We start from the raw sequence: 26,108 nt of genomic DNA, 5'->3' as shown, positions 1-26,108 counted from the left end.
GGGTGTTAAATATGGGGGGCAGGGGAGGGGAAAGGTCTGGTGACGGGCCAGTGAGGCCTGCTGCTGGGTCTGCTCCCTCGGCCTTTGTCTTGGGCCCTCCTGCCCTGCAAGGGCGCCCAAAGCCAGCGACCCCCTAGCCCTGGGCCTCACACCGACCTGCCGACCAGACCTGCTGCATGAGCTCTGGCGGCTGAGATCCCCGCGGACTGGAGCCGAGAAACCAGAACTGCGACTTCTCTGTGTGGGAAAACCTACCCGGAACTGAATGGCCAGTGCCCCTGCTGTAATTGTGGTAAAAATGTTTCTTAAGTGACCCAAATCTGCTTTGATTTCTCCTAATGGTCCCTTCAGAGTACTAATGAAACCAATGCTGTGTCATAAAACAAAATTAAAAGATTCTACCACGACTGCTACTGTGGCCCCGGGCTGGACACTCATGGGGAACTGTGCGTTTTCATCACAAGGTAGCAATAAAAAAACTGGCACGTCCTTTGCACTCCGGCGTGAGTTTTTATTGACTAAAGCATCCAAGGAATCGAGATGGTTCAGTGGTGCTGAGCTGGAAGACGGTGGGCGCTCAGCAGCGAGGACACAGTGGCCCAGCCACGGACAGCAAGTCACCGCGGAATGGCAGGTCACTGCTGTAGAAGAAACCCGCAGTGCCCATCTGGAGACAACCTGACAGGTGTGAACACCCACGACAGTGTCTCCAGCCCACACTCGCACCTCCGGGCCGCACCTCCACAATTCCCGGCAAACGTAGAGACCCTCAGCCCCCTCCAGTGCCCCGCAGGAGGGGGCGTCGGAGGAGACCTCCTTTGAGTCACCCTCTGCGGACAAGCCCCACCCTGACCCTTCCTGATGGGAATTCCAGGGAAGGCTGGAGTCCGTTCGTTTTGTCCCCAAATGAGCGAGGCCACCTTGGGCTCCCACACCCTCCAGGCAAAGTGTCTGTTTGCAGGAAGCACATTTGAGGCTTCACCAAAGGGGGCCGTAATCACTTAAGCAGCAGCAGAGAAGGGGCGCCTGGCTGGCTCAGTTGGTACAGCCTGCGACTCTTGATCTCAGGGTTGTGGGTTTGAGCCCCATGATGGACGTAGAGGTACTTAAAAGTAAAATCTTAAAAAAAAAAAAAAAAAAAAAAGGCAGAGAAGCTGCAGGATGGGAGGTGCCTTCCTACCGGCCTGGAGAGAGGGCTCCTGCCCTGGCGTGTAGGGCTTGGGGCTGCGGCCGGCACACCCCAGGTCCCCACGGCCCCTACCGCCTGATCAGACAGGGGGGCGGGGCGGGGTAGGGGAGGCTGGCTGGGGTGAATGCCAGCAAGTTCTGCAGGCAGACAACTTCTCCCAGCCCTGCCGGGGGCTTGTGCCCACCCAGGAGAAAGACACCCCTCCCCAGCCTTTCCTTCCAAGCTGCCAACTCTCGCTTAACTTCTGAAATTAAATCGTATTCTCGCGTCTGGCTCTGAGAAAGCATCCCAGAACAGCGCAAAGTGGCCCTGAGCCCCACAGCCATTTTCTTTGGGGGGGGGGGCAGAAGGACGGCGTACCCCATCTGTTTGGGGACACTGGGGGTTTTGTGGAATTGGCTTCCCTGGGGTAGCATTCCTGGACGGCTCCAGGTTCCCGTTCTGGAAGGGAGGGAGGCAGAGTGGGGAGGGACAGGTGGGAAAGGCTGGGGTGAAGGGGCCCCCAGCCCGCTCCGTGGCCCTCCTTGCAGACAGGGACACGTGTGAGAGCATCCACAAAGCTTCACATTTCTGGGCTGGTTCAGCCAGTGCCTCTCAAGTGGCCGTGACCTGAGGCCAGGTTCCCTCCAGGATCCACATTTAAGAATGGCTCAGACGTATCAACCTTGATCCTTCACACCTGCATGAAACCTGCTTCAGGTGAGGGGGGGAGGTGGCCTCAGCAGCAGACGGGGCCGCGGGCCTCGTGCGGGGCTCCGGCCGCCCTCGAGGGCGTGCTGGGGAGGCCCGGCTCCCCACTCCACCCAGTGGCTGTCTCCTGGGACCTGCTCCTGAGGGCTCTGGTGGCATTGGCCCGGACGGTGATGTGATCCCAGCCCCCCTGGAAGGAGAGAGCCTCGTCACCCGTGGCTGCCAGGGTCAAGGGGAGAGACCATGCTTCCAGACTGCAGGAGATCAAGGACCCCCGAGGGGCTGTCTAGGGCCTCCCACCCACCCATGGTGACCACGCCGCCCTGGGGCCAGGTAAGCCGCCCCACATAGGCCTTGCTCACCCCGATGCCGTAGTCCCAGCCCTGGCCCTTGGGCTGTCGGGGCTGCACGCCGGTGCGATGGCACACGGTTCCCCGGCTCAGGCTGTGGCTCCCCGGGACCTTGTTGGCGATAATCCAGACCTGGAACACAGACCCGGTGAGGGCCCAGCCCCCAGCTCCGGTAGGACCGTGGGGATGGCAGCGGGGAGACCAGAGCGGGAACCTAGAGCACCCCAAGCCCCCAGAGCAAGCATCCGCTTTCGGCCCCTGCCCCGTACCCGCCCCCCGGGCACCCAGACCTGGTCCAGGGGCCCCACGGACACTCGGCACACGTTGTTGGACACGTGCTCCCAGCTGGAGCCCTGCGGGTAGCTGGGCGTCACCCCCTGGCGATACCACAGGTTCCCTGGAGAGAGAAGGGCCCAGAGTGTTGGGACCCACTTCGGGGTCTGGCCATGGAGACAGAGGCGGCTGTCCCCACACTTGCTGGGGCTCCTGCCGACCCAGGAAGAGAAAAGCCGGGGCCGGAGCCAGCTCTCCGCTCTCCACGCCGGACTCCACCCGAGCCTCAGAATCGCCCTGCTGGGCTGGGCTGGTACCGTCGTGCTCTCTACGCATGAGAAACGGAGGACAAGGAATTCTTTAAACAAATACAGAGAACAGGGTCTGGACTCAGAGCCCTGGTTCCAGTCCCAACTCTGCCCTTTTCCCGGCCTTGCTCGTCGCAACGACAGCCGGAAAGCACACAAGGGAACTGGCGAGAGCCCTGCCCGCGCGGCACAGGCGGGTGACCTCCGCCAGCCCCAGGCTGCCCAGGGGGCAGAGCTGCCGCCCCCCGCCCCGCACAGCTGGGGACAGGGACCGGTTTGGAGGCTGACCTCAGGCTGACGGCCTCTCATGGTGGTTTACAAAGCTCTTGTGTCAGGGACCGGGCCTGGTGAGGGTCTCGTCCCACTAGGGTGCTCAGGGACGTTCTAGTCTCCCCTGGTGACCACTGAGGATCAGAGACAACTTGCCGTTTTCGTCCAAGGCGTAAACCGACGTCTGCCCCACGGACACCTGCTTCAGTCTCTGCTTGGGAGGGGACGGGATGTGGTACCAGCAGTCGCCTGCGGCACAAGGTCAGACTCAGGGTGCGGCCTGGCGACCCCAAACCTGCCACCCCATGTGCTCGTGGACCACGTGGCCTCCCCTGCGGCTCGCAGGCTTGAGGCAGGTATGGCCAGCCTCTGTCCCCAGGACAGCCGGGCCACACACGTGACAGGGCCCGGTGTGAGCTGAGGGCCAAGCAGAGCAAAACCCCCAACACCCCACCTCGCCCAGGGCCCTCAGAGGCTGTGGCGGGTTCCAGACGGTGGGGTCCAATGGGACGATCTCGGAACAGAGACACCAAGGTGCTCAGCCTGGCACATGGTGGACAGCCCGTCTTGGGGCCACCACGCACCATCACTGCCACATGGCCCGTCCCCGTGTGGAGGGCAGCAACGTGTAAGCCACCACCCGTCTGTCTGGACCTCCGCCATCCAGCCAAGAACAAGCCAGCATGGCCTGCATGCCCAGAGGGTTGTAGAGCCGTCAGGAGGCCATGCAGGGCCACCCCAGGAGGGCGCCCCAAATGGCAGGACGTGCGAAGTGCCCATAACCAGCGATGCCCTGCGCTGGAGGCCAAGGCTAGTGAAGGGCGGCTGCGAGGGACCGCCCCGTCACCGGGATGACCGCCCCCCACTTGGTCCCAGAGGTCCCAGCAGGAGGGGGCGAGGCCTCTGGGGCGTCCTGGCTTGGCCCCCGTGCCTGGTCCACAGGCAGCACTGGCCCCACGCTTGTCCAGCTGAACTGAACATGAAGAGAACCATCTTCCTTCCTCCAGAAGCAGAAGCACGTGCAGCTTCGCTCTGACCAGCCCCGGCCGCCCCCTGTCCCCACTCACAACTGGCGGGGACCCTCCTCGAGAGGTAGCACTCACCAGCCGGTTGCGCGGGGGACACGGAGCCTCGGTAGAAGGCAGAGCCGTCCCTGGCCACGGCCCACACCTGGTGGCAGGCCCCAATGGAGACGGAAGTGAAGGGCTGGTCGGTGCCCACGTGCAGCCAGGAGGAGCCCTGGGGATGGAAGCCAGGGTGGACACTGAGGCTGCCAGGGTCCAGCCTCTGCCCCTCCCCCCCGCCCAAGGTCCCAGGAGCTAGTGACCCCCTCGGGCCACCTATAGTGTCCACCTGCCCCAGGGACTGTCCTGGGCAGGCCCCGGGAGGCCTGAGCCCAGCTGGACTTCAGTCCAGAGTTTACCTTTGGGAAGAATCTGCCAGAACCCCAGGAGGGCCCAAGGGCTGACAGGTGGGCAGGCCCAGTGGCCCTTCGGAGGCAGGGTGCTCACCGCGGGGTTGAGCTCTGACACACCCAGGCGGCACAGCACGTCCCCCTTGTCGCTGACGGCCCAGAGGGCGATGCTGTGCCCACTTCTGTCGGTACTTGGGCTCTCTGGGATGATGGACACGTCCCCAAGGGCGATAGGGGCCACCTCCAGCCAGGGCCCACTGGTCACCAGCTTACATTTTCTGCATAGTGCAAGAGAGCAGAACCCAGGGGTCTGATGCTATGGCAGGCCACCTGCTCTAGACGTGTAGGCAGGAGGCTGCAGGTGGTTGCAGTGGGCCACCCTTCAGCCCACACGGCCTCCGCGAGCCTGGTGGGGAGGGCCAGGACCACCCCCAGCACCTAAGTGGGCACCCCTTTCTGATGGTCAGGAATGAGGGGCCTGGAGCGGCGGCCCCACCCTGCCCTGCCCCAAGCCAGGCCTCCCATCAAGACCTGCCTGTCCTGCTCAGAGCAGAGCCTGCCAGTGACATTTCTCTTATTTGTTCTTGAAAACAAACTTCAGAAACCAGAGAGCGTTGGGAGCCCAAGGGCACTTCCTGGGCTGACATTTACTTTGATTCTGTTTCCCTCCCACCTCTCTTTCTGCTTTGCTTCCATGCAGACTGGCCCAGGAGGGCCCTGTGGGAGGGGCAGGCTCACAGCCCCCAGTTACCATGTCACTCCCATCTTTACCTGGCCCAGCACCTTCTCCTGACAAAATCCTTCATGGTTTTGTACCCATGGTATGAGCTGCAAAAGAAAGAAACCAAAATCAAGACCACTTTGTGGAAGTTTCCGGAAAGGGACCCTGTGTGCACGCGCGCGTGCACACACACACATTCTTTCTCCACTTGTTAAGGGCAGAGCCTCCGTGTGAGCCACAGAGTAGGCTCCTCAGGGAGCAGGGGTCATAGGGCACAAGGCTTGCCTGGCCGGCGTCTCTGGGGCTCAGGTCTCCCTGGGGTCAGGGTCTCCAGGGGGCCAGGATGTGGAGGCTGCCAGACCAGGGGTTCTAGCTAGGGGGGCTCTGAGCCACCCCCCCTCCCCCGCCACCAGGCCCATCAGAGCCCTTCCGGGGAACAGCTGAGCTGAGGCCCAGAGACAAGGGGAGAGTCAAGTCCAGGAGGCTTGGCTATGGCTGGAGGGGATGCCTGTGGGTTCACCCATCCGAGACACCTGCCTCATTCCCCGGCCTAGGGCCTGCTCAGAGGCCCTGGGTCGGGCTCCCACAGCTCTGTCTTCCACATGGATGTGACTTGTGCCCCGTGAAGGGCCTGCTGCCCACCAATGCCATGTGCCCACTGGCCACCAGGGCCTCCCGGCTTTGTGGACCTGTTACCCACTTTTCCCTTTGCTTCACAGGACGGCGCTGGCCTCACTCCACTTTGTTCAAGCTGCCTCTTCACCTGACACCTCCCTCCAGCACCCGTGCCCATCACCCAGGCCCTGGCCCGAAGCTCCCCAAAGCCACCCCTGATCAAGCAGCCCAGGGCACCAGGTCCCTGGCTGGCCCCCCCCCCCCCAGAACCCTCCCCCAGTGCAGCAGGGACAGCAGCGGGGTGCTGAGGGAGCCATGGCAGTCCTCCTTGAGCCTGACGCTGAGCTAGGTATGGCAGGTGGGTGGGCCTGAGCTCAGCTCAGACTGGCTCCAAACCCTGCCGGCAGCCGAGGTGGCCATACTGGGGTCTGCTCCTCGGGGCCTGCGGGGGCTGGAGCAACCGGGGACGGCAGGGCATGGGGCCAGGGTGCCGCCTGGCACGGGGCAAGGGCCCCTCCCCACGCAGAGATGCTTACGCAGGGAAGTCACTGGCGTACTGCCACCCCTCCTGGTCCGTGCCCCCGGGAACGCTGAAATCCACAGACCAGTCAGAAACCTGGAGGAGAGGCGGATCAGCATGGGCGGGCCCCAGCGCCAGACCCCGCCCCGCAGCCCGGAGCTCACCCAGGTCCACTGCAGGGATGGGGGCTTCGTGCCGGCCTTGGTGCACTCGTGCAGCCCCGAGGCGTCACTCCACATGTACCGGTCGGTGGGCAGACCCCTGCGGTGGACAACGGGGGTGGTGGTGGGGTGACTTGGAAGAGAGACGGGCCAGCACCAGCTGGTGACAGACATGAGCACCTGGGACACCGGCATCTCCAAAGGGGTGAGGGGCAAAACCAGAACTGCCCCGGGGTGGGGACAGCAACCCGCTGACCGCCGTCACATGGGAGCCCGGGTGACCCCTGCGGCCAGGCCACCCGCCTGAGGCTGAGAGCCCACCTCTTCCCCTCTTACGGGGTCGCTATGCCCCGCAAAGATGTTGAAGCCTTATCCCCAGTACCCGTGTGACCTTACTTGGAAAGAAGCTCTTTGCAGGTGATCAAGTCAGAATGGGGTCCTTAGGGTGTGCCCTAAACCAATACGACAGTGTCCTTGCTGAGTTCAAATTTCCCAAATAAGGAAAGTGATGTGAAGACGGGAGGGATGTTGCCACAAACCAAGGGACAGCTGAGGCCTCCAGGAGAGAGGCTGGGAGCGGACTGTCCCTCACAGCCCTCAGAGCGAAGTGGCCCTGCCCACAACTTGGTTCTAGACGCCCCAACCTCAAGATGGGGAGAGAATGAACGTCCATCGTTTAAGATTGCCCAGTGCATGGTGCTTGGTGACAGGAGCCGAGCCAACCCAGACACAGAGCGACAGGCCCCACATGATGGTGTCGGGCAGGTGGCCATGAGGCTCAGGTGGCAGGAGCCATGGCCCTCGGTGTGCACGCTCTGAGGGGACCAGAGAGCATGCGGCTGCCCTGTCCCTCTTCCGAAGGACTGAGGAGGAAGCAGGGACGCAAGCAGGTCAGCATTCTGCAGGGACGCTACACACAGCCACGCAGAGGTCTCTGGGACATCCTCTGGCACCGTGTTTCAACTGCCTCAGCAAAACTCAAACCCTAATTTACTGGCGTGAACGGAGAAACCCACAAATATTTACACACAAGGAAATCCCTCAAGCCGCGGGTGCGACACTGAACGGTCATGAACGATCTCCCCGTCTGAGACAGAGCGGAGCTTAGATGAGCCGGATGGCCCTCGGGGACCCCACGGTGAGGCCATCACAGACCACCTTCGTGTTCCCGTCGAGACCGTGGCCTGGGCCGGGCAGGCCCCTGACTGGCGCCCGAGCAGCTCACCTGCTGGAGTAGCCCGTGACGGGGTTCCAGCGCTGGTTCTCGTAGATGTAGACGCACTTCACGTCCGACTGCGTGTAGATGTTACTGGTGCTGCTGGCCAGGCCTGGGGGGAGAGGAGGCTGCCGGCTGGGGGCTCAGGCTTCCGTTCGAAGCCCTGAAGGCTACAGAGGGTAGGCGGGGAGGGCCAGCAGAGAGGGGTTCACGGGCCTGGCTTGGGGTTCTCGGTGCGTGATTATTCTGCTCCTCCATGAGCAGACCTACAGCGCATTACATCTCCTGTCCACGCCACCTCGAGCTCCTGTGTCTCACACCCTGTTCTTGGCTGCCCCTCTTCCCTCCGTCTTCCTACTGACCAGGCACCAGGCAGGTGGGGGGGGGGGCCACCAGCTCCATCCTTATTAACACTCACATAACGTCCACCAGCCCCAATCTCCTCACATTTGTAAAATGGGGACAAATGTAATTCCTGCCTCACAAATGAGGAAGATGTGCAGTTCCCATGGTCTTAGGGGACCACACCTGGTTCTCCAGGATTGGCCGTCCCTCACTGTAGGGCATGTGGGCTATGGCTTGGAACTTTCCACTCCAGAGTCTGTTTCGGCCTGCATTTCCCAGGAGGAGACACAGGACCTTGCTTCCCAGAACTTGGGGAGTCAACAGGGGTTTGGCAAGGTCTCATCCCCTAAGGCATGACCCACCTACTCAAGGGCTAGAATTCAGGCCTGGGAATCAGGAGACCCAGGTCTTGGGGCCACCCCAATGTGCCCTGAGGCACCATCTGTGAAGTGAGGGGTGGGACATAGTGGGAGGCTCTGGCAGCTGCCTTTCTAGAACCTGCAAGGCCCCTGGCTCAGCTGCGGGTGCCCAGGAAGGCGCACTGGAGGCCAGGCCTGGTCTCTGGGCTCTCACACCTGGAGGGTTGACCCCGGGACCATCCTCTGTGGAGGCTGGCTGTGGTGACGGTCACCTGTCAGCCGCTGTCAGCTCAGAGTCAACCCTGGGACAGTGGCTCCGGAGTGGGGCAGGGAAGCCAGGTGGGATTAGAGGAGGGACTGGCCCGGGGAAGGCGGTGGGCAGGGCTCGGGGAGCTGGTCCTGCCAGCCTCCGTGTCCAGGCCGCTCTCACCTTGGAAGCAGCCTCCGCCGTAGCCGCCGGTGTAGACCCAGGCCGTGTGGTCATAGCCGATGCCCCACACCACACCCCGGCCATTGGCCTCCACCACCCGCAGGTGGCCTCCCATCTGCCGCCAGAACCTGGAGCGAGCGGAGAGGGGTCACAGAGATGCGCGCCCCGGCACACCTTGCCAGTCTTCTACCCCTGCAGCGCTTTTGGCTCACTGGCCTCCCTTGAACATCCAATTTTGACTCCTCTTCGGTCTCAGATTGGTGGGCTGTATTAAGGACTGTGGCACCTGCCTGGCTTCCCATCGGGCAGTGATCGGAGCTAACACGACCCCAGGATGGGTGCAGGAGACTCAGGGTCTGCGGGTGAGGGGTCGAGCCAGCAGCCCCCGTTCCTCATGGCCCCCGGGGGTCTGGGCCGGGCATGTGGGGGCAGAAGGCAGGGCCATCCTCATTCTATCCCCTGCCACCTACAGAGCCACCCCCACCTTGCCCCCCAACACACGGCACCTACGCAATGGCACCTATGTGCCTGAGCCCTGCCAGGCTTCTGGTCCCCCTTGGGGTCCTCCAACAGGCCCAGGAAGACTCAAGCCCTGGGAACCAGCTGGCCATTCCTGTGGCTGGCCAGTGGGCAGCGAGGCCCTTCCTTCTAGAACCGCCGCCTCTGGCTGCCCTGGGCTAGTCCGGGGCAGAGCTGACTCACATCTGGTCGCAGGGCAGCATGTGCTCGGAGGCCTCCAGGTCCGGGCTGGGCTCGCTTACAAAGATGTCCCCCTTGCACGTGATGGACCAGATGGCCTGTGGGGAGGGGCGGCCGTGGACCCTCCGGCTCTCACAGCAGGACAGGTTGAGCAGGGCGAGCTGGTGTGGGGAAAGGGCCGGTCAGCGCTGGGAAGGGGCAGGCGGCAGGCCGAGGCCGGGGGGCAGGCCCAGGACCACTGCCCTCGGAGCCCGGCCCATCGGTCATGCACGCTCACCCAGTCATTCATGTCCTGCTCGGTGGCAGCAGCCAGATGCACAGGCCACCTCTGCCGCGTCCTCTCGGACGTGTAGAGGGCAAAGGAGTGCTTGGTCTCATTGAGCACGGGGACCAACACCGTCACCTCGTTGAGGAACACGTGGACGTACTGTTTATGGAGGGCGGAGGGCAGGGCTGTCACCGGGGCAGAGGGGGACCTGGGGGCCTGGGGGCAGAGCGGGCCTCTGGGTGGAGCCCCTGCCGTGGTGGTGGTACAGGGATGGCCTGGGACGCCCTGGTTCCAGAGAGCCAGTACCAGGGGTCCCCGGGGCCTGTGGGTTCGAGTGGTGGGCTCTGGGGCCACGCGTGCTCAGCAGGGAAGCCTAGTTCATGAGCACGTGCCTTCGTGACATTCTTGATGTCAACAAGAGCACTCGAGAACCCAACTGACTGGGTTCGAACCCCAGCGCTGGGAGGGCGGAGGGGCTTTAAGTCCCTGAGCTGAAACCCCAGTGACTGTCAGCGGCTCCGTGAGGAGAGGGCTCGCTGACGCTGCAGCAGGGGACTCCATGCACCTGCCGGCCGCTGACCCAGCACCAGACACGGTCCCCGACTGAGCACCTGGGGGCCGGTGTCCCCCAGGCCTGGCCCTGGGGCCCCCCTCCCCCGGGAGCCCCCCACACACCTTCTTCTCCTCGTGGACCACATAGTAGATGAAGAGGATGCTGTCCCGAGCCCCGTCGAGCCCCGTGAACTGCTCCAGGGCCACGCGGACGTCCACCCACTTGTGGGGTTTCCAGTCACACCACCACTGCAGGGCCCCTGTCTTCACCCACACCGACTGCGGCACAGGCCCCAAGGGCACAGGGCAGAGTCACAGGCAGGCCCCTGGGGCCCCGGACTCTGGCCCCGTGCGTACCCAGCTCCCAGCTCCCTAACTTCCCCCTAATGACCAAGGTAGCACTATCATACACCCCCAGTGAGTGTTGTCTCTGCACACCCTCCTAATTCTCAAATAGCCTGTGGGGTCGGCACTCTTACCCCATGCTCGAGATGGGGAAACTGAGGCTCGAGGAGGTTCTGTGCCTGACCCAATGTCACTGAGGGAGCCAGTGGCAAAGCTGGGGCCCACAGCTGGTCTGCCTGTGTCTGGAGGCCCGACGCGTAGCCCCCGACGAGATGCTCCCAGACCAGCAGCCGAGGCCTAGGGAGCCATGTGCTTGGCGTAACTTCGGCCTCCCACCCTGACTGCGGGCCTCCAGGGCCTGGGCTCTGCCTGAGGGGCTCCAGGCCAGCCCTCAACCCCGTCCTCACTCGTCTCAAACGCCACACCCCCTTGGCTCTTGGGGTTCCTTCCGGGGGGGAGAAGGGGACGACAGCCCTCCCTTGTCCACGCCTCCCATTGAGGCTGGTATCTGGGTCCCCAGGGCCGAGGCTGTGCCTAGAGCACAATGGGGCCTGAGTTCTTCTGGATGGATGAGTCCGGGACTGGACTCCCGTCTTTATCCCTGAATCTATGGGGCCTGGAAGGGACGCCTTCACCTCTGAGCTGGGCGGACAGAGGAATGGATGCCTGTCGGTCTCCTCCACCTCCCCTTCGGGACAGTATACCGTGGGCGCTCAGTGCGTGCCAGCTGAAGGATGGTGCCTCCGGGAACTGCCCACCTGCTCCACGGCCTGCTCGTAGTGCCGGAAGTGCTCCAGCTCCCGCTTGGTCCTTTCTGTGAGCTGCTGGAAGATCTGCTTCCGCCAGGCAGCAGTCTGCGCCGGCATGATGGACAAGGAGAGCGTCTGCACCGGGGGGGACAGGCCTGCAGGCCAGTGGAGCCTCAGGGCCAGGCGCCCAGCCCGCCCACAGCTGGGCAGCAGGCCAGGGCTCTTTCCTCTGCTACCCCCCGCAAGGAGCACCCTCTGGGGTGCCGGGCCCTCGGACACCTGCGCTTACCCGACTGGACGGTGAACCACTTGAGGACAGCGTGAGCCTCGACGGCACAGCCTCCTCCTGACACCCAGGCCCACAGCGGGTGGTCATCGGCCCCATAGGGTTCCTCCAAGCCCAGTGGGAGGAGCCCCAGCGAGGAGAGGCCGGTGGTCTCTGGAAAGCTAACAGCTGAGTGGCTGGGTGCTCTCTTGGGCTCCTTCAGGTCAATATTGGTCCAGGGCAGTTCGGCCGGGGTGGAGGCCGCGCCAGGGCGAGGCTCGGGCCCAGGAGTCTGCGTGGCCGGGCCAGCAACCTCCACGGCAAGCTCTGGGGTCCTGCCGGTGCCTGAGGCCAAGCTGTCCCTGGGGTTCCTGGGACCGTCCACAGACTCTGCAGGGACAGGCTGGTCAGGCCCCGGTCTGTCGGCTTCCAAAGAGGCGTCCGTGTCGCTCGGTGCACAGGACTCACCACTGCCCCTTACCTCGTCGCCAAAGAAGCAGCCAGCACTGGGGACAAGAGGGGCAGACCCGTGACCCCTTCAAGAGAAGGACACGTGCTGCTGTGGGCAGGCCTGGCTCGTCCGTTGTGACCCCGGACAAGCCACAGCCACGCCGTGTCACACACACACGGATAGCTACCTCCCGGGGAGCTGGACAGCCCAGTCTCACCCCAGGCTGATCATTATCACTTATCTGGGGGTGGAAATCTGGTGGTATTATTATTTTCATGTTGTGGCAAAATACATATGATAGAATATTTACCATCTCAAATGATGTGGCATTTAAATACACCCACGAGGTTGTGCAACGACCACCACTACCTCGTTCCAGAACTTTGTCGTCACCCCCACGCGGAAACCCTGACCTCATTAAGGAGCCACTCTCCATACCCACCTCCACTTCCCCACCCCCCGGCCTCCACTAATCGGCTTTCTATCCCTATGGATTTGCCTCTTCTGGACGTGGCATATAAACGGCATCGCGTGACATTCAGTCTTGTGACTGGCTTCTCTCGCTTCGTATGATGAGGTCAAGGTTCACCCGCGTTGTAGCGTGACTCAGTACTTCCTTTTGTTGCTGAAGAATATTCTGCTGTATGGATACTCCACGTTTCATTTATTCATCTGCGGATGGACACCTGAGTTGTATGTTACCTTTTGGCTACGGTGAATAACGCTTCTATAAACATTCACATACGAATTTTTGTTTCGACATCTGTTTTCCGTTCTTTTGGGTGTAGATCTAGGGGTGCGAGTGCTGGGTGCGAGAGCGACGGGGTCGCTCTATCTTTAACTTCTTGAGCAACTCCAAGACAGTTTCCCACAGCGGCCACCCTGTTTGCCTTCCCAGCAGCACTGCACAGGGGTCCCAATCTCTCCCCATCTTGTCAACACTTGGTATCGCCTTTCTTTCTGACTTCAGTTCTCCCAGTGGGTGTGAAGTGGTATCTCGTTTGTGGTTTTGGTTTGTATTTCCCTCATGACTAATGACACCGAGCGTCTTTCCATTTGTTTGTCGGCCATTTGCGCATCTACTTGGGAGAAACGTCTATTCCAGTCCTTTGCCCTTTTTAAACTGAGTTGTCTTGTTGTTAGTCGTAAGAGCTCTTTATGTATTCTAGATACTGGACCCTTGTCAAACATGTGATTCGCCAATATTTCCTCCCATTCTGTGGATTGTCTTTTCCTTTTCCTGATGGCGTCCTTTGATGCACAAAAGTTTTTAATTTTGATCAAACTGTCTCTATTTTTCCTTTCATTTCCGGTGCTCCTGATGTCCTATTTAAGAAGCCATTGCCAAGATTAAGGTTTGGCATCAGCAGTTTTGGAAGCTTCTCAGCTGATTCCAATATTTGAGTACTACCAGCTGAGAGCCTCAACCCTCAGGTAAATGAGGAAAGTCCAGCCGGGCCAACCTCCTGGGCCTCTGGGCGTCCGGTGCAGCAGAGTGAAGACCGCCATGTTTGCGGAGGCAAAGGGATATGGACCAGGGTCTGGCGAGGGCCCCTGCTGCTGTGGAGCGCTGTCCCAAGGGCCCCTGTGCCACAGGACTGGGCAGGTAAGCACCGTGGGCATTCGCGGTACAGAGCTGAGGTGATACCCTCCCCCTCCTCCCCGCGCCCCCCGCCGGCTGAGACCCTCAGTCCCCTGCCTGCAGTGGCCGCCAATGGGCACAGCCGGGACTCATCCACACTCTCTACACCCATGACTCTCAAGGCGTGGTCCTCAGAGCTGTTAGCAGCAGGCACACCTGGGACCATGCAAATAACGCAAAATCTACCGAATGCAAAATTCTATGGAAACAGAAGCTCTGAGGCCGGGGCCTGGACGTCTGTGCGGGGACAAGCCCTCTGGGCGTTTCTGGTGCACGGCCAAGTTTGAGGCCCCCGTTCTAGACTAGAGAGACCCTCTGTCTTCTTCTCTGCTTTCCTTTGACAGAGGGGCCTTAGCAGCCACCCCACAGAGAAGCCTTTTCTCTCCCAGACCTTGAGACTTCAGAACCAGTGGGCCAGCCCTGTTCAGGGGCTGGGATGGACCCCCAGCTCCAACATGGACGGACATTCCAACCTCACCCACCTGCCACCTCCCACCCTGCCGCCAGCCTGCCCCCATGGGCCACCCTCGGGCCGAGCCCTGGCACCAGGCACAGGAAGGGAGAGACCTCACAGGCCCTGGCTCTTGCAGGCCGAACCTGGTTTTTCCCTGCCTCAGACAAGGCCCAGCTGCAGCCTCCCCCAGACACTGCCCACCGAGGCCACCGACAACCCTTCCCGACCCGAGTCCTCAGTGCCCTGTTGCCCCTGGGATCACCTGAGGAGACTTGATGAGCTACCAGAGTGCGATCGGTCACTCTCTCGGCTGGCAACGATCGCCTTCCATGTTTTCCCACTGAGCTCGCTCTGGGTGACACCCTGGCGGAAGTACACAGCCCGGTCCTCACAGCCAATGCCCCAAACCTGGCACGGAGAGAGGCATGGCTGGGTGGGAGGCCAGCACAGACCGGAAGGATCCCTTCCCTTTAGGGGTATGGGGGTGAGCACCCCAAGGCTAGAGGACATGTCTACAAATGCAGGCAGGAGTCCCCCCACATATGTGCAGTGGGGGTTGTGCGCACACACGAGTGTTATGGCTGGGAGGGTTGATGGTGGGGGGACGTGGGTGCAAAAGTCAGATGCAGGGAACAGAGGCCAGAGAGGACCGGGGGAGGGCATAGCACCTAGTTCAGGAGAAGTGGGGACCCTGTCCTGGCTCCCTGACCTCAGGCAGACCCTGGGCTTTGGGCTGACAAAGCCCAGAGGAAGTGGTGGTGCCGTTGGGCACTGCACTGGGACACAGAGTCCACCCACATCCCCATCTTCCATGTAGCCTCTGGTGGGAAGAAAGCTGCTCCCCAAGTGAACCCAGAGAATTGGCTGGGTCTTTTTAAAGATGCGAGATAGCTTCCTTGATCTGGTGGCTGGGCAGGCATCCTCCCCTCTGCCTTTGGGTGCTGAGGAAGGAAGGTGTGCCGAGCAGCTGACAGGCCCAGGGAGCAGCCCATTTTGGGCCCTGGCTTATGGGGGTGCCTAAAGGGCCGCAGCCTGCCCAGGGTGGTCCCCGGTGGCCTTGCTGGGAGGGCTGCGGTGTCTCCATCACTTGGCCATGGCAGGCTGGCCTCCGTCCTTGGTCCCCGTGTGCACCAGCCAGCGCCTGTCATGCCCCTGACTATTGTGTACCCTGCTGACCAGGGTGCGTGGAAGGATGGCATGGGCGCACAGAGAAGGCCCGCGCCCCTGAGAAGAGCTTCTAGGCCAGCGCGCTGCGAAAGGAGTCACCCTCCCACAGTCAGTCTTCAAAGCAGCCAAACCTCATTATCTACGAGGCTGCCACGCTGTACAAACTATGACGTTCAAGAGATGCTGTGTCTATAAAGCTGGGAAGATCAGTTTCATTCTTCACTTACCGAGTGATTTTGCCCAAATCATTCTCAACAAAACCCTTCGGGTCTCCGGGGCACGCGCCCCTGGTCCGTGCTCACCACCACCGCACTGAGCATCCTGAGGGAAGGGGCCTGGGACGAGCAGGGGCTGTGGGACCCAGGCGGAGCCAGCGCCCTGGGTGCCCTTGCAGGCCGGGAGCCTGAGGAGCAGCTGGGCACCTTCCCCCCCACGGCCCCCGGGATGGCATCATGGAAGCAGCAGGAGCCCCCACTCTGAGACCTCGGCTGTGGATGAGCCGCTGACCCCGGAGGTCGGGATCCACGGCTCAGAGTCCCGTGCACACCTGGTCGTTCAGCCCCACGTTCACCATCATCATATCTCCGACCATCTCAATCCAGCTGGTGCCACAGGGATTGTGCGAGTTGACGCCTCTTCGGAACCACACCTGGGAAAGTCAGAAATCGACAGGCCCCCTTGGAGGGTCACTGAAACAGAAGATGGTTTTCAAAGGCTCTGGAAGAACAAATGAATATTTGGTCCTTTGGTTCATGCCACAGATGAGCACAGCACATCACTGAGAAAGGAGACGTGATCCAGGTCCCTCTTCCCCACACCCCTGCCGCATCTCCCTCTGGGCTTGGCACTGTCCCACACAGTTGATGGTCAACCTGCCCTCAGCCATACCTATCCTGGTGGATTCTTGTCTCGTCTCGGGCAGAGAGCACTGCCCCTCCAGGAGACAAGGCTGCATGAATCTTTCTAGAATGTTCTACCAGTTCAGCACCTCTTGGCACCAGGCAGGAGCAGCAGCTATCTCACTGCGCACAGAGCCAGGAGGTGGGCCTTCTCCTGGGCAATGTCTGCATCTCGAAAGCAGACACTGACCTGTGTGAGCTTGGCGAGCGACATCTCACCCCCATGGACCTCTGTGCAGTCCCCATCTTAGCCTGACACCTGGAAAATGTCATTTTGTCCAATCAAGCTTGCTTCTATGTAAGATAACGGCCTTATTGATGTTATTTAGAAAAGCCATTTTTTTTCTAAACCTATCATGAGATACATAACATATTCTGAATCTATTCTTACTGCTTCATGAAATAGTCTCTTTAAGCCTAACTTTTCTCGGGGCACCTGCCTGGGCTTAGTTGGAAGAGCATGCGACTCTTGATCTTGGGGTCATGAGTTTGAGCCCCATGTTGAATGTAGAGATTACTAAAAAAAAAAAAAAAAAAAAAAAGAGAGAGAGAGATAAAAGAAAAAACCTGATTTTTTTTCAGGTTAACTTATAAAAATACACATGATCCAACCAAATTTCCCTCAAGCCCACATGTGGCCCCGTGGCTGACCCCTCCCACCCCGGCCGTGCTCCCCGCGACTCTCCTTCCTCACTCTGGATGGCCACGTGAGCAAGACCCCAGCAGTTCTGAGACCCACCAAGAGGATCACGCATTATTAGCACTCACGTGTTTAACCACAGTTCCTGAGGCAGGATGCGGGGAGGTGGCCGGTTAAATGAGAAACCCTCAAACCCCTTTTTTTTAAACAATTTCTAGACTGCCTAAAATGTCTCCTTGACCCAAAGAAAGTTTGCACAAACATCTGTCTGAAGACTGAGCAAATGTCTCATATAAATACAGGGTTCTGCTCATTGGATGCATTGTGTTCTGAGAGGGGCTCAGGGGTCGTGGGAGGTGGATGCTTCAGGCGATGGAAGCTTTGGGCTCAGGGACCTTCTGCATGGACACAGACTCAGATGTGTGGGGGATCCATCCCCTGGGATGCTATGGGATGCCCATGAGGTGGGGTTAGACAATGGAAGCAACCTGAAATCTGCTTATTTTATTGGACTTTCTCTGTTAATGTAAATATGACAAGCACTGAGAGCAAAGGGGCATATTCAGTTAGTGGAGGGTTTCAGAAAATTGGCATCTGACTATTTGAAATGTCATGGCCTACTGAGTTGTTCTGCACCTTGGTACGGGGGTGTGGGCATATTGTGGAGATCATCAAGGCCTTCAACCCCAGAAAGTGCACGGTGCTTGGCTGGATCTGCTCTAAGGGGTTGAGACCACACTTGCAAGAACAAAAAAACCACACAGCCCTCAACACCGAGGCCTGAGTTCCCTATGGGCCAGTGATTCCTTTCAGGAAAAAGAAACGAAGGAAAAAAAGGAATTAAACAAAGCCCTTGGCCCCAGCCCCCAGTGACGCCATCTTACTTTCCGGTCCTTGGTGATGGCCCAGACCACGCCAACTCCCACGGAGACATGCACGATCCCGTTTTCAGAGGCGGGAGGCTCCACTAGGGACCAGGAACTTCCTACCCGGCCCCAGAAGAAAGAGCAGGCGGCCCCCATCAGCGAGAGCACTGGGGAGAAGCTGGGCGTCCCCGGCCTCTCCCTGTATGGGGCGTAGGGCTGCCCACCTTTGGGACTGTTCCTGTTGATTCCTTCCCGGACCAAGGCCTGCCCCTCCCAGAGCGTGACCCACAGGAGGTCGTGGGGCCCACAGCTGATCTGCACTGCCTCCCCTGGGGTGTCCACGAGGGACCACGATGAGCCTTCGGGGTTGGGGTGGCTGACGTCCTCTCTGTACCACACCTGCGAGGCGAAGACACCCACGGCAGGGTCAGACAGGGTCCGGCCAGGGCTCCACGGCTGGCTATATGCCTGAGTGTACACCTGAGCCAGGTGTAGAGTCTCTGGGGCCAGGGAGCCCTGACTGTCCAGACTTGCTCTCCCTGCCCCCACTGCCATCTGGATCCTCATGCCAGATTAGATGCCCCCCACCCCCGCTGAAAAACGTAATCCTGGATTTCAGTCATCCTGGGAGACAAACCCCTTTGGATCATCTGCTTGCAAGAACCCCTTCCCCATGGGCGCCTGGGTGGCTCAGTCGTTGAGTGTCTGCCTTCGGCTCAGGGCATGATCCCGGGGTTCTGGGATCAAGCCCCACATTGGGCTCCCTGCTCCGCGGGAAGACTGCTTCTCCCTCTCCACTCCCCCTGCTTGTGTTCCCTCTCTCGCTGTGTGTCTCTCTCTGTCAAATAAATAAATAAAATCTTAAAAAAAAAAAAGGAAAAAAAAGAAAGAAAACCCCTTCCCCCTTCACCTAGGGCCCTGGTTAGACCTCTGGCCCCAGCCTGGTGTCCCGTGCCCCCTAGTGGCCATGTACTCTCAGTACACCGTCTCTAGGGAAAGTGAGGTCCTTGGTTAAATGGGAAAACCCCCAAATCCCTTTCATACAAATGTTTAAAATGTCCACTTCTTTTCCCCCTTAACCTGAAAGCGATGAACATAATAAAATATTTAAGACTGAGCCACCTGATCATGTTGTCCAAACTGGCTCGCGTCCTCTGCAGAGGGCTACATCTTGCTGCAAGGTGCAGGAAGCCTGGGGACCACCCCCCAGCCTGTCTTCACACTGGGGACCACGGCTTCCCAACCCTTTGCCTCACCCTCACAGCTCACACTGCAGAACCACACCTGGGCAGCCTCCCTCTGGTGGTCTGGGGACCCCTCTGTCTCTTCTCTAGCTCCTCCTGGAGCCCAGGGTCCTATCGTACCTTTCATGGCCCCCAGGAGCGGTGCAGGGAGGCACCAGCTCAGGGCCGGCACGCAGTGACTGCACACTGCTCTCCTGCCCCTGTTCTCCCCTCTCCGCATCCAGGTGGTCATGGCCCCTCAACGGGGGCTCCGTCCCAGGTGAGCTCCCCACCATCCTTCAGCACGGCTCAGAGAAAACCCACAACTATGGCTGACCTAAACCCAGGCCAAACAGGACCCAGAGGTAAGCCTGATCAAAACCTACTGTGTCTATGCTGAAGCCAGCCAGAGAATTTGGGTGAATTTGTGATAAAGAGTACTGGATAGATGAAGTCTGCTCTAAAACCACAGCTGAAGTGTTCAGTCACCTGCAGGCAGGACCACCTATGTTGCTCCTGCCATCAGGGGCTGGCTTTACTCCTTAGTTCGTAAACTCCCTGAGAGAAGAATCTCCTCTCCTCTCTAAATATCCATCCACCTACACACACACCCAGCCATCCACCCGCCCACCCACCCACTGGCCTCCCCAGCTACCCATCGTCCAACCGCCTGCCCACACACCCAGCCATCCACCCGCCCACCAACCCACTTACTCATCCAACACCCACCCATCTGTCCACCTGTCCATTCACCGATCCATATGTGACTCCCTCCCCCGAAGTCCGCAATCCCACCCACAATCCTACTGGAGACTGCTGTGTGGGAGCCACCAGAAGGGAACCGGCAGGGAGCTCAGAATCAGTCTGAGGAGACACTATTGATGGCATCTGAGCTCAGGGTGGGCACTGATCAATGCTCTGGGAGCTCAGAGAAGGGACAGGCCAGGGCCAGGCATGAGGTGGGATGTCAAGAGGCTTCTGGGAGGAGCAGGAGCACAGCACAGCAGGATTCACAGGAGGGGCTCCTGTGGGGACCCCAGCAACACGCCGCCTTGCCTGCTCAGGGTAGTCCCCGCTGTGAGGACAGGAGGTGAGGAGGGCAGCCCCCTCACCCCTCTTCCACCCCTGGGAGGACACCTGAAGGCCAGTCTCTCCCGCCCCGCTCCTGCTGTGGCCAGCCTCCCTCAGCCACCTCCCATCCTAGGCACAGGGCGACACAGGCCTTACCTTTCCCTGCAGAGACACAGCCCACACGGACAGGCGGCCCACGGGCTCGTCTGTGATTTCCCACCCCCCCACAGAGAGGTCATTGAAGGGGTCGGGCAGTTGCTTGGGGTCCTCCTTCGAAGGGATCTGAAACAAGGTGTGTGGCAGAAGTGGTCAGTACCTGTGGGCACCTGGCCAGGTAGATGGCACTGTTCCCCTCCCGCTGGACACCCGGGCGGCGTACCCCTCCAACGCTCCCTCCCACCTCCCAGCACACTGCCTTCCATTCTCCAGCTCGCCCCACAACTGCCTGACATGGAGAAGGCAGCATTGGGACAGAGAGCTCCTAGCCCTGGGTCCCTTCTGCCCTGTTCTCCCTCTATCGGGCACCAGGCCTGGGCCGCTATCCCCGAGGGGCCACTGCTACTCCAGCCTGGAAGACAGACGTACAAGCAGGGTCTCAGGTCTGTGCCTTGTGGTGGCCCAACCGCTGTGACTCTGTCCCCTCACCCTTCGAGAAGGGGGCCGATCACAGAACCCGGTCCTGTGGTGTAAGCCCTCCATGATGCTGGTCATGGGGGGTACCCTGCTCTCTGGGCTGCTCGCAGGGCCAGGGGCTGGCAGGCTGGGCTAGCGGCCCCACCTCGTGGACCTCCAGAGGGGTCTGGTGAGGGTCCAAGGCCCTCCTCTTATGCAAGGCCACACAGGACCCTAGTCCAGGCCTCCGATACCTAAGCTGGAAAGTTTCTGGGGGTCACGGGAACAATACGAGGGTCAGAGTGGCTCCTGTGGGAGCTGGGGGGAGGAAGAGGTATACAGACTGAGCCTCAGGCCGGGACCGAACCACCTGGAGGCCAGTCAGGTCATGTTCTGTGCTGTCCTGGGCCACGGTCTAGTCTGGCTTCCTGTATGGCGAGCTCTCAAATGAAGGAACACACAGTACCACGGTGTTCTTGGGACAGGGTCCCATGCGACCCTCCCGACAGCGGTATGGCTGTCGGGGCGCTGCCCCACCCCCGGGCCCCACTCGGGCGTAGACCTTGGCCCAGGTGTCCCGGGACTTGTATCTCCTATACCGGATCCACCTCCGCCGCCGCACACAAGAATTCCACTTCTTGTCTCTCGTGTACGTAGCGGGGAAGTCGATGGCGTATGTCCACCCCTGAAAGACCACGCGGGGGGGGGGGCGGGGGGGCGCTCTGTAAGGCTCCCGGGGAAGGACAGAGCCGGTGCAGGTGGGGAGCAGGGTGGAAGAGAGGGAGGGAGACAGTGGTATGGCCCAAAGCGCCAACAGCCACCTCTCCCGAGCAGCAAGCTGGAGCATGCAGGGCGCCAGCTGGGGTGCTGGGGACGGCACGGGGCGGGGGGTGGGGGTGGGGTGGGGGGGTATGGGTCCAGCCCCAAGCACTCCTTCCCCACAGGGGAGCCCCAGCGGGAACCGAATTCACCTACCCCTTTCTCGGTGGGCTCCCCTCCAAAGTTCTCATCCACGTACCAGTCCGACTCCCACTCCCAGTGCCGCGAGGGCAGGGCCACCCCGTCCAGCGGCCGGTGCTGGAGCCCACTCACGTCACTCCACTGCCAGCGGTCACTGGGCAGGAACTTCTCACAGAAGCCACCCACGGGGTTCCAGCGCTGAGGGCCGGGAAGCAGAGACAGGCCTGAGGCCTGCAGCCGGGCCGGGGCTGAGTGGGACCCCGCCCCTAGGGGGCCTTCCTGCTGATCTCCAGGATGGAGAGCGGGCAGACGGTCTGCCCGGAGCTCAGGGATCAGGGCCTCCCCACGGCTCGTCACCAAGAGCCAGCACTTGAGCGTGGCCCCGAGCGGCAGGCAGGAGAGGTCAGGTCCAGCTCCTGGGCTCCTGGAGACCACCTGGAGCCCACCCTTGTGCGGACCTGGCCAGCCTGCCTTTATAAAGACACGACAGGCGCTCCGGCCCCAAAGCCCCCGAACGCTATAGAACCGAGACCTGAAGCAGAATGAAGGACACGAACGTCTGGGGCGGGGCGATTTCCTTCCCAGAAAACCGACCCAAGGCAGCCACCCAAACACGCGTGAGCCCACCTGGTTCTCATAGGCCTCCTCCCGGCGGCGGATAGGAACGTCGCTGGCGCACACGAACACGTAGACCTGGTTGTCGCAGGCGATGCCCCAGCAGCACTGCGTGGTGGCGCTGACGCGCTTGAACTCCAGCGGGCTGTCCCTGCAGAGCTCCCAGTACTGGCCCGCCGTGGACAGCGTGTACACCTTCCCAAAGAGATCCACGGCCCACAGCACCGAGTTGGGCATGGCCGCGGCAGCCCGGGGAGAGCTGGAAGCGGGAGGCCGGGTCAGTGTCCGCCGCCAGCTCCCGGCGTCCGGAGCCTAGGGCACGCTTTCCTTCCTTGTTCTTGCCTTCCCTCTAACGGTGGGCATTATTTAAAAAAATTGCATTTACCTCCTCAAATCTATAGCATGTCGTGCGTTATTTGGTCACATTTCCTCCCTATCTTTCTTGTCAAAAGAACAAAGGCAAAGTCGCGGATTTAGTTCGATCCTATGCCCATCGCTGCCTGCCCAGGAGGCCTCTGCCCCACGGTGGGCAGGTCCCCTCATTTATGCTGGTCTCACGGCTGACGATCCTATACGGGTTTGGTGAAAGCGTTCCCACGGGTCTGGCACCCCAGCCCGGTCCTGCGAGAGCCCTGCAGCTGCATGGCGGGGATGTGAGGGTCCCGTCTTCGACCCCCTGTGGGTGACCACCACCCTCCCCGCCTCAGCCCTTCCCCATCCGCCATCCTCCACTCCTGCTCCTTTTCCTGTCTTCTTCCTTTCTGCCCTAGGGAAGGGGGGGAGCGACTGGTAAGTTCTATCACTGGCCACGCCCACACCTCCAGGGCCGACTGTGCTGGTGCTCCCTGGGGCCTGATTCCTGGAGCCTGGCTTCTGGTAGGGTCAAGCCTCCTACCAAGGCAGGGCCACAGGTCAGAACCTCAGCAGCCAAACAGAAAAGCTGGATGGCAGCGGCCTGGGGGTGGGGGGCAGTGAGAAGTTCTGCCTGACGCTGCCCCAGGGCCAGGAAGGAGGGAAGAGCTCCTGGGGAGACCGGCAGGGGCAGGCCGGGTGCCTCGAGGCTGCTGGGCCAGGCTGTGGGTGCTTGGGACAGCGTGACAGATGCAAAGTGGCTGAGACCAGGAGCATCTGCTACAGGCACATAGGCTTTTCTGGAACAAAGCGTGTCTTACAAACACCAAGAAGAGAGCAGGCGGGGGAGGAAGTAACCAAGGGATGAGGAAGAAGGGAAGCAATAGGAGCCACACGTTGGGAGACACCCCAGAACCGTGACCTCTCTGCCCTGGTACGTCATCCCGGTCAAACACACGGGAAGTCACAACACCAGCCTTCTGGAGCCACTTGAAAACCGGTATCTGCATCCAGATGGAAGAGCTCTGGTAACCCCAAGACACCTGTTTGCTCCTACCTGGCCAAGCCTGGGGGTCCACTCTCCCCCTCTGGCATCTACACTGTGAACTGCTGGAATCTGGGTCCGGGCTCCATCCCTTTCTGGCACCACCTGGAGCCGACTAGCCTCTCTATGCCTCGATTTCTTAATTTGTTAAAGGCGGAAGGCAATACCGACCTCCTTACGAAGTCGTTGTAGGAATGAAGTGAGATAATATAGGTACGGAACCTGCGATAGTGCCCGGTACGCAGCAAGAACTCCGTGAGCGTTACTGGTGCCGTTTTATTACTTGGCACCTGCTTTTACACACTACCGCTGATGTCCTATCTCTTAGAAAACAGAAAAAAATCAAATCCCTTCCTCCTCAGCCTGAGTCTTCAGCCTCTTCATTTCCAGGGTACCTAACAGTACCCTGCACATAGTGGGTGCTCACCCAAAGTTTAGGGATAATCATCACCACCTCCATCCATGGCACGGCCAACTCCCTGAGCTAAGATGGAAATACTGCTCCAGGGAAGCCAAATATCATCCATGACTTAAGGTTTAAGGTAAGGTCATGATAGGTGGATAGGTATGGGATAAAACAAGTACAGTAAAAGATCAACAGCCGAATTCAGGTAGGGGGGGCATAAGGGCGTTTACTGTATAATTCTTTAAACACTTGGCCATGTGGTTGAATATCCTCATCATAAACTGTTGGGGGGGAAAGTAAGAATTCTGGGGGTAAAGGGAATGCTGGCTCCTGTGATGTCATGTGAATATAAATCCATCTCTCAGGTCACAGTTCACCGCAGAAGAAACCAGTGAAGTCAGGCCATCTCTAGGTTGAGCTCAATGAGTAGTGACTTTCGCTTACTCGATACACTTCCCTTCAGAGAAATGACTAAGCACTAATTTCCATATAGACATAAACTGAACCTTCTGGGCAGCTAACAAAAGACCCTACTGCAGAGAAAGGAGAGGAGGCAGGTTTATGTTTGCAGACTCCCTTCAGAGTGGACACACAGGCACCATCGCTTCCTGGCTAAAGAGGATAGGGGTGAACACCCTTGGCCAGCCTCACCCCCTTTCTGCTCCTGCCAGGATGCCACCCCAGCTCCCTATATACCACTTCCTGGCTCCGAGGTGACCAGGTAACCAGTCCAGGGACACTGGGTCACTGGGTCAGAAGACTCTGGAAAGGGAGGATTGGGCATTAAGTCCCATGATTCTGGGATCCTGGGATTTCTGTGTTTTGTAGGGCCAGAGAGAATGCTTTCCAAGAAAGCAACCTTGGGGGTTCACCAAGAACTTTTGTACAATGAATTCCAGCTGGACCTTCGGTCAATCCACTAGGAGGTCACCTGCTCACCATCCTCTGAGCCAACTGCCTTACTGCGCAGGTTTACTAATAGGTCCCTTCGGAGACCAAAAGGTCCTCCAGGGAAGGTGAGGGTGGGGAAAGCAGGGCCGGGGTATGGGAGAGGGAGGGACACAAGGGGGCCAAGGGAGCTCCCGAAGCATCTGTTTCCCTGCGTCTGCCTTAGGGCTCCTTCCAGAAAGGTTTCCTGTTGGGTTTTTCTCTTACACCCTGTCACTCCCACCCCTTAAGCAAACACAGAGCCCTGCCTTCTGACGGGCGCTTACTGCCTGCCACTTGCGGGGGCTGCTGGAAAGCGACATCACGGTGCAAAGACGCGGGAGAAAATGGCAGGACATGCCCGGTAGTTGGGTCCTTCCTGAGGCAGGGTCGGCTGGCCGCACTGGGCAGGAGATGCCCTGAGCCGGCAATCTGGGGATGAACTCCACCCCATCCCACCCCGCATCATCGCGGCCGGGCCAGCCTGCTTTCATTCCGGTTCCGTGCACTTGGGCGACAGGTGGGCCCCCTGCCCGGCCACCAGGGGCGTAGTCGGAGCGCCCGGCCCTCACCATCTGCCCGCGCTAATCCCACGACACGCAGATTTGCTCCTACCGCTGCCTCGGGGAGGGACAAACGCGCTCCTCGCAGCTCGATCCTCTAAATCCGCAGGCTCCAGCCACCCGCTCCCCAAGTCACTCCAGCGCAAAGGCAGGAGCGGGGGCGTCACCGGGCGTTCTGGGGGATGGCGACGGCGCCCCGCACGGTGTGCAGGAGAGCGCACGAGCACAGCCTCTCCCACCCAAAGCAGCCGCGGGGAGAGGAGGATCCCCAGGCCTCCGCCGCCCCAACCTACCCGGAGAGGCCGGGCGGTGCCGCCGCCGCCGCCGCCGCCGCCGCACTCACCTGGGCGGGCGCCCGGCGGGCGGGGTCGCGGCGATCGCTCGTCGGCGGCCGGGCTAGCGGGTCGGCCCTGCCCCAGCTGCCGGGGCTAGCGGGCGGGCAGGAAGCGGCCGTCAGGCCCGCGCCCATTGGCCGGC

At 60.4% G+C, this 26,108-nt stretch overlaps 1 protein-coding gene across 4 annotated transcripts; it reads right to left on the bottom strand.

Moving 5' to 3' along the window:
- Nucleotides 1-490: 490 nt before the first annotated feature.
- TECPR1 (tectonin beta-propeller repeat containing 1) lies at nucleotides 491-26,051 on the bottom strand. 4 transcript variants are annotated; one of them, XM_025863616.2, is made up of 25 exons: nucleotides 25,975-26,051; nucleotides 22,352-22,598; nucleotides 21,740-21,922; nucleotides 21,327-21,449; nucleotides 20,309-20,434; nucleotides 18,083-18,257; nucleotides 17,877-17,977; nucleotides 16,001-16,102; nucleotides 14,549-14,694; nucleotides 11,764-12,275; nucleotides 11,484-11,629; nucleotides 10,504-10,659; nucleotides 9,838-9,987; nucleotides 9,564-9,721; nucleotides 8,862-8,989; nucleotides 7,737-7,839; nucleotides 6,515-6,611; nucleotides 6,367-6,446; nucleotides 5,266-5,322; nucleotides 4,592-4,772; nucleotides 4,184-4,319; nucleotides 3,237-3,329; nucleotides 2,520-2,626; nucleotides 2,242-2,361; nucleotides 491-2,069 (listed from the first exon to the last, which is right to left on the bottom strand). In XM_025863616.2, exons 2-25 carry the CDS (start codon nucleotides 22,574-22,576, stop codon nucleotides 1,908-1,910), a joined length of 3,567 nt encoding a protein of 1,188 aa, XP_025719401.2. In that variant the 5' UTR covers nucleotides 22,577-22,598; nucleotides 25,975-26,051; the 3' UTR covers nucleotides 491-1,907. The 4 variants fall into 4 exon arrangements, with proteins under 4 accessions (XP_025719401.2, XP_025719400.2, XP_073742473.1 ...); XM_025863615.2 differs by having other exon boundaries at nucleotides 25,925-26,043; XM_073886372.1 differs by having other exon boundaries at nucleotides 11,764-12,245; nucleotides 25,925-26,043.
- Between the last annotated feature and the right edge of the window lie 57 nt (nucleotides 26,052-26,108).

This window comes from Callorhinus ursinus, unplaced genomic scaffold (genome assembly GCF_003265705.2).
Source record: "Callorhinus ursinus isolate GAN/ISIS: 27379988/994484 unplaced genomic scaffold, GSC_fseal_2.0 scaffold70, whole genome shotgun sequence".
NCBI lineage: Eukaryota > Metazoa > Chordata > Mammalia > Carnivora > Otariidae > Callorhinus > Callorhinus ursinus.
Note: the sequence above shows the minus strand (reverse complement) of the source record. Positions and strands in the feature narration are given on the sequence as shown.

Excerpts from the sequence above, each read along its gene's own strand:
- TECPR1 (XM_025863616.2), bottom strand. The coding sequence starts at position 22,576 with ATGCCCAACTCGGTGCTGTGGGCCGTGGATCTCTTTGGGAAGGTGTAC. Across the intron at positions 20,435-21,326 it reads CCCGGGACACCTGGGCCAAG|ATCCCTTCGAAGGAGGACCC; the intron begins GTCTACGCCCGA and ends ACCTTGTTTCAG. Across the intron at positions 11,630-11,763 it reads GTGGTTCACCGTCCAGTCGG|GCCTGTCCCCCCCGGTGCAG; the intron begins GTAAGCGCAGGT and ends ACTGGCCTGCAG.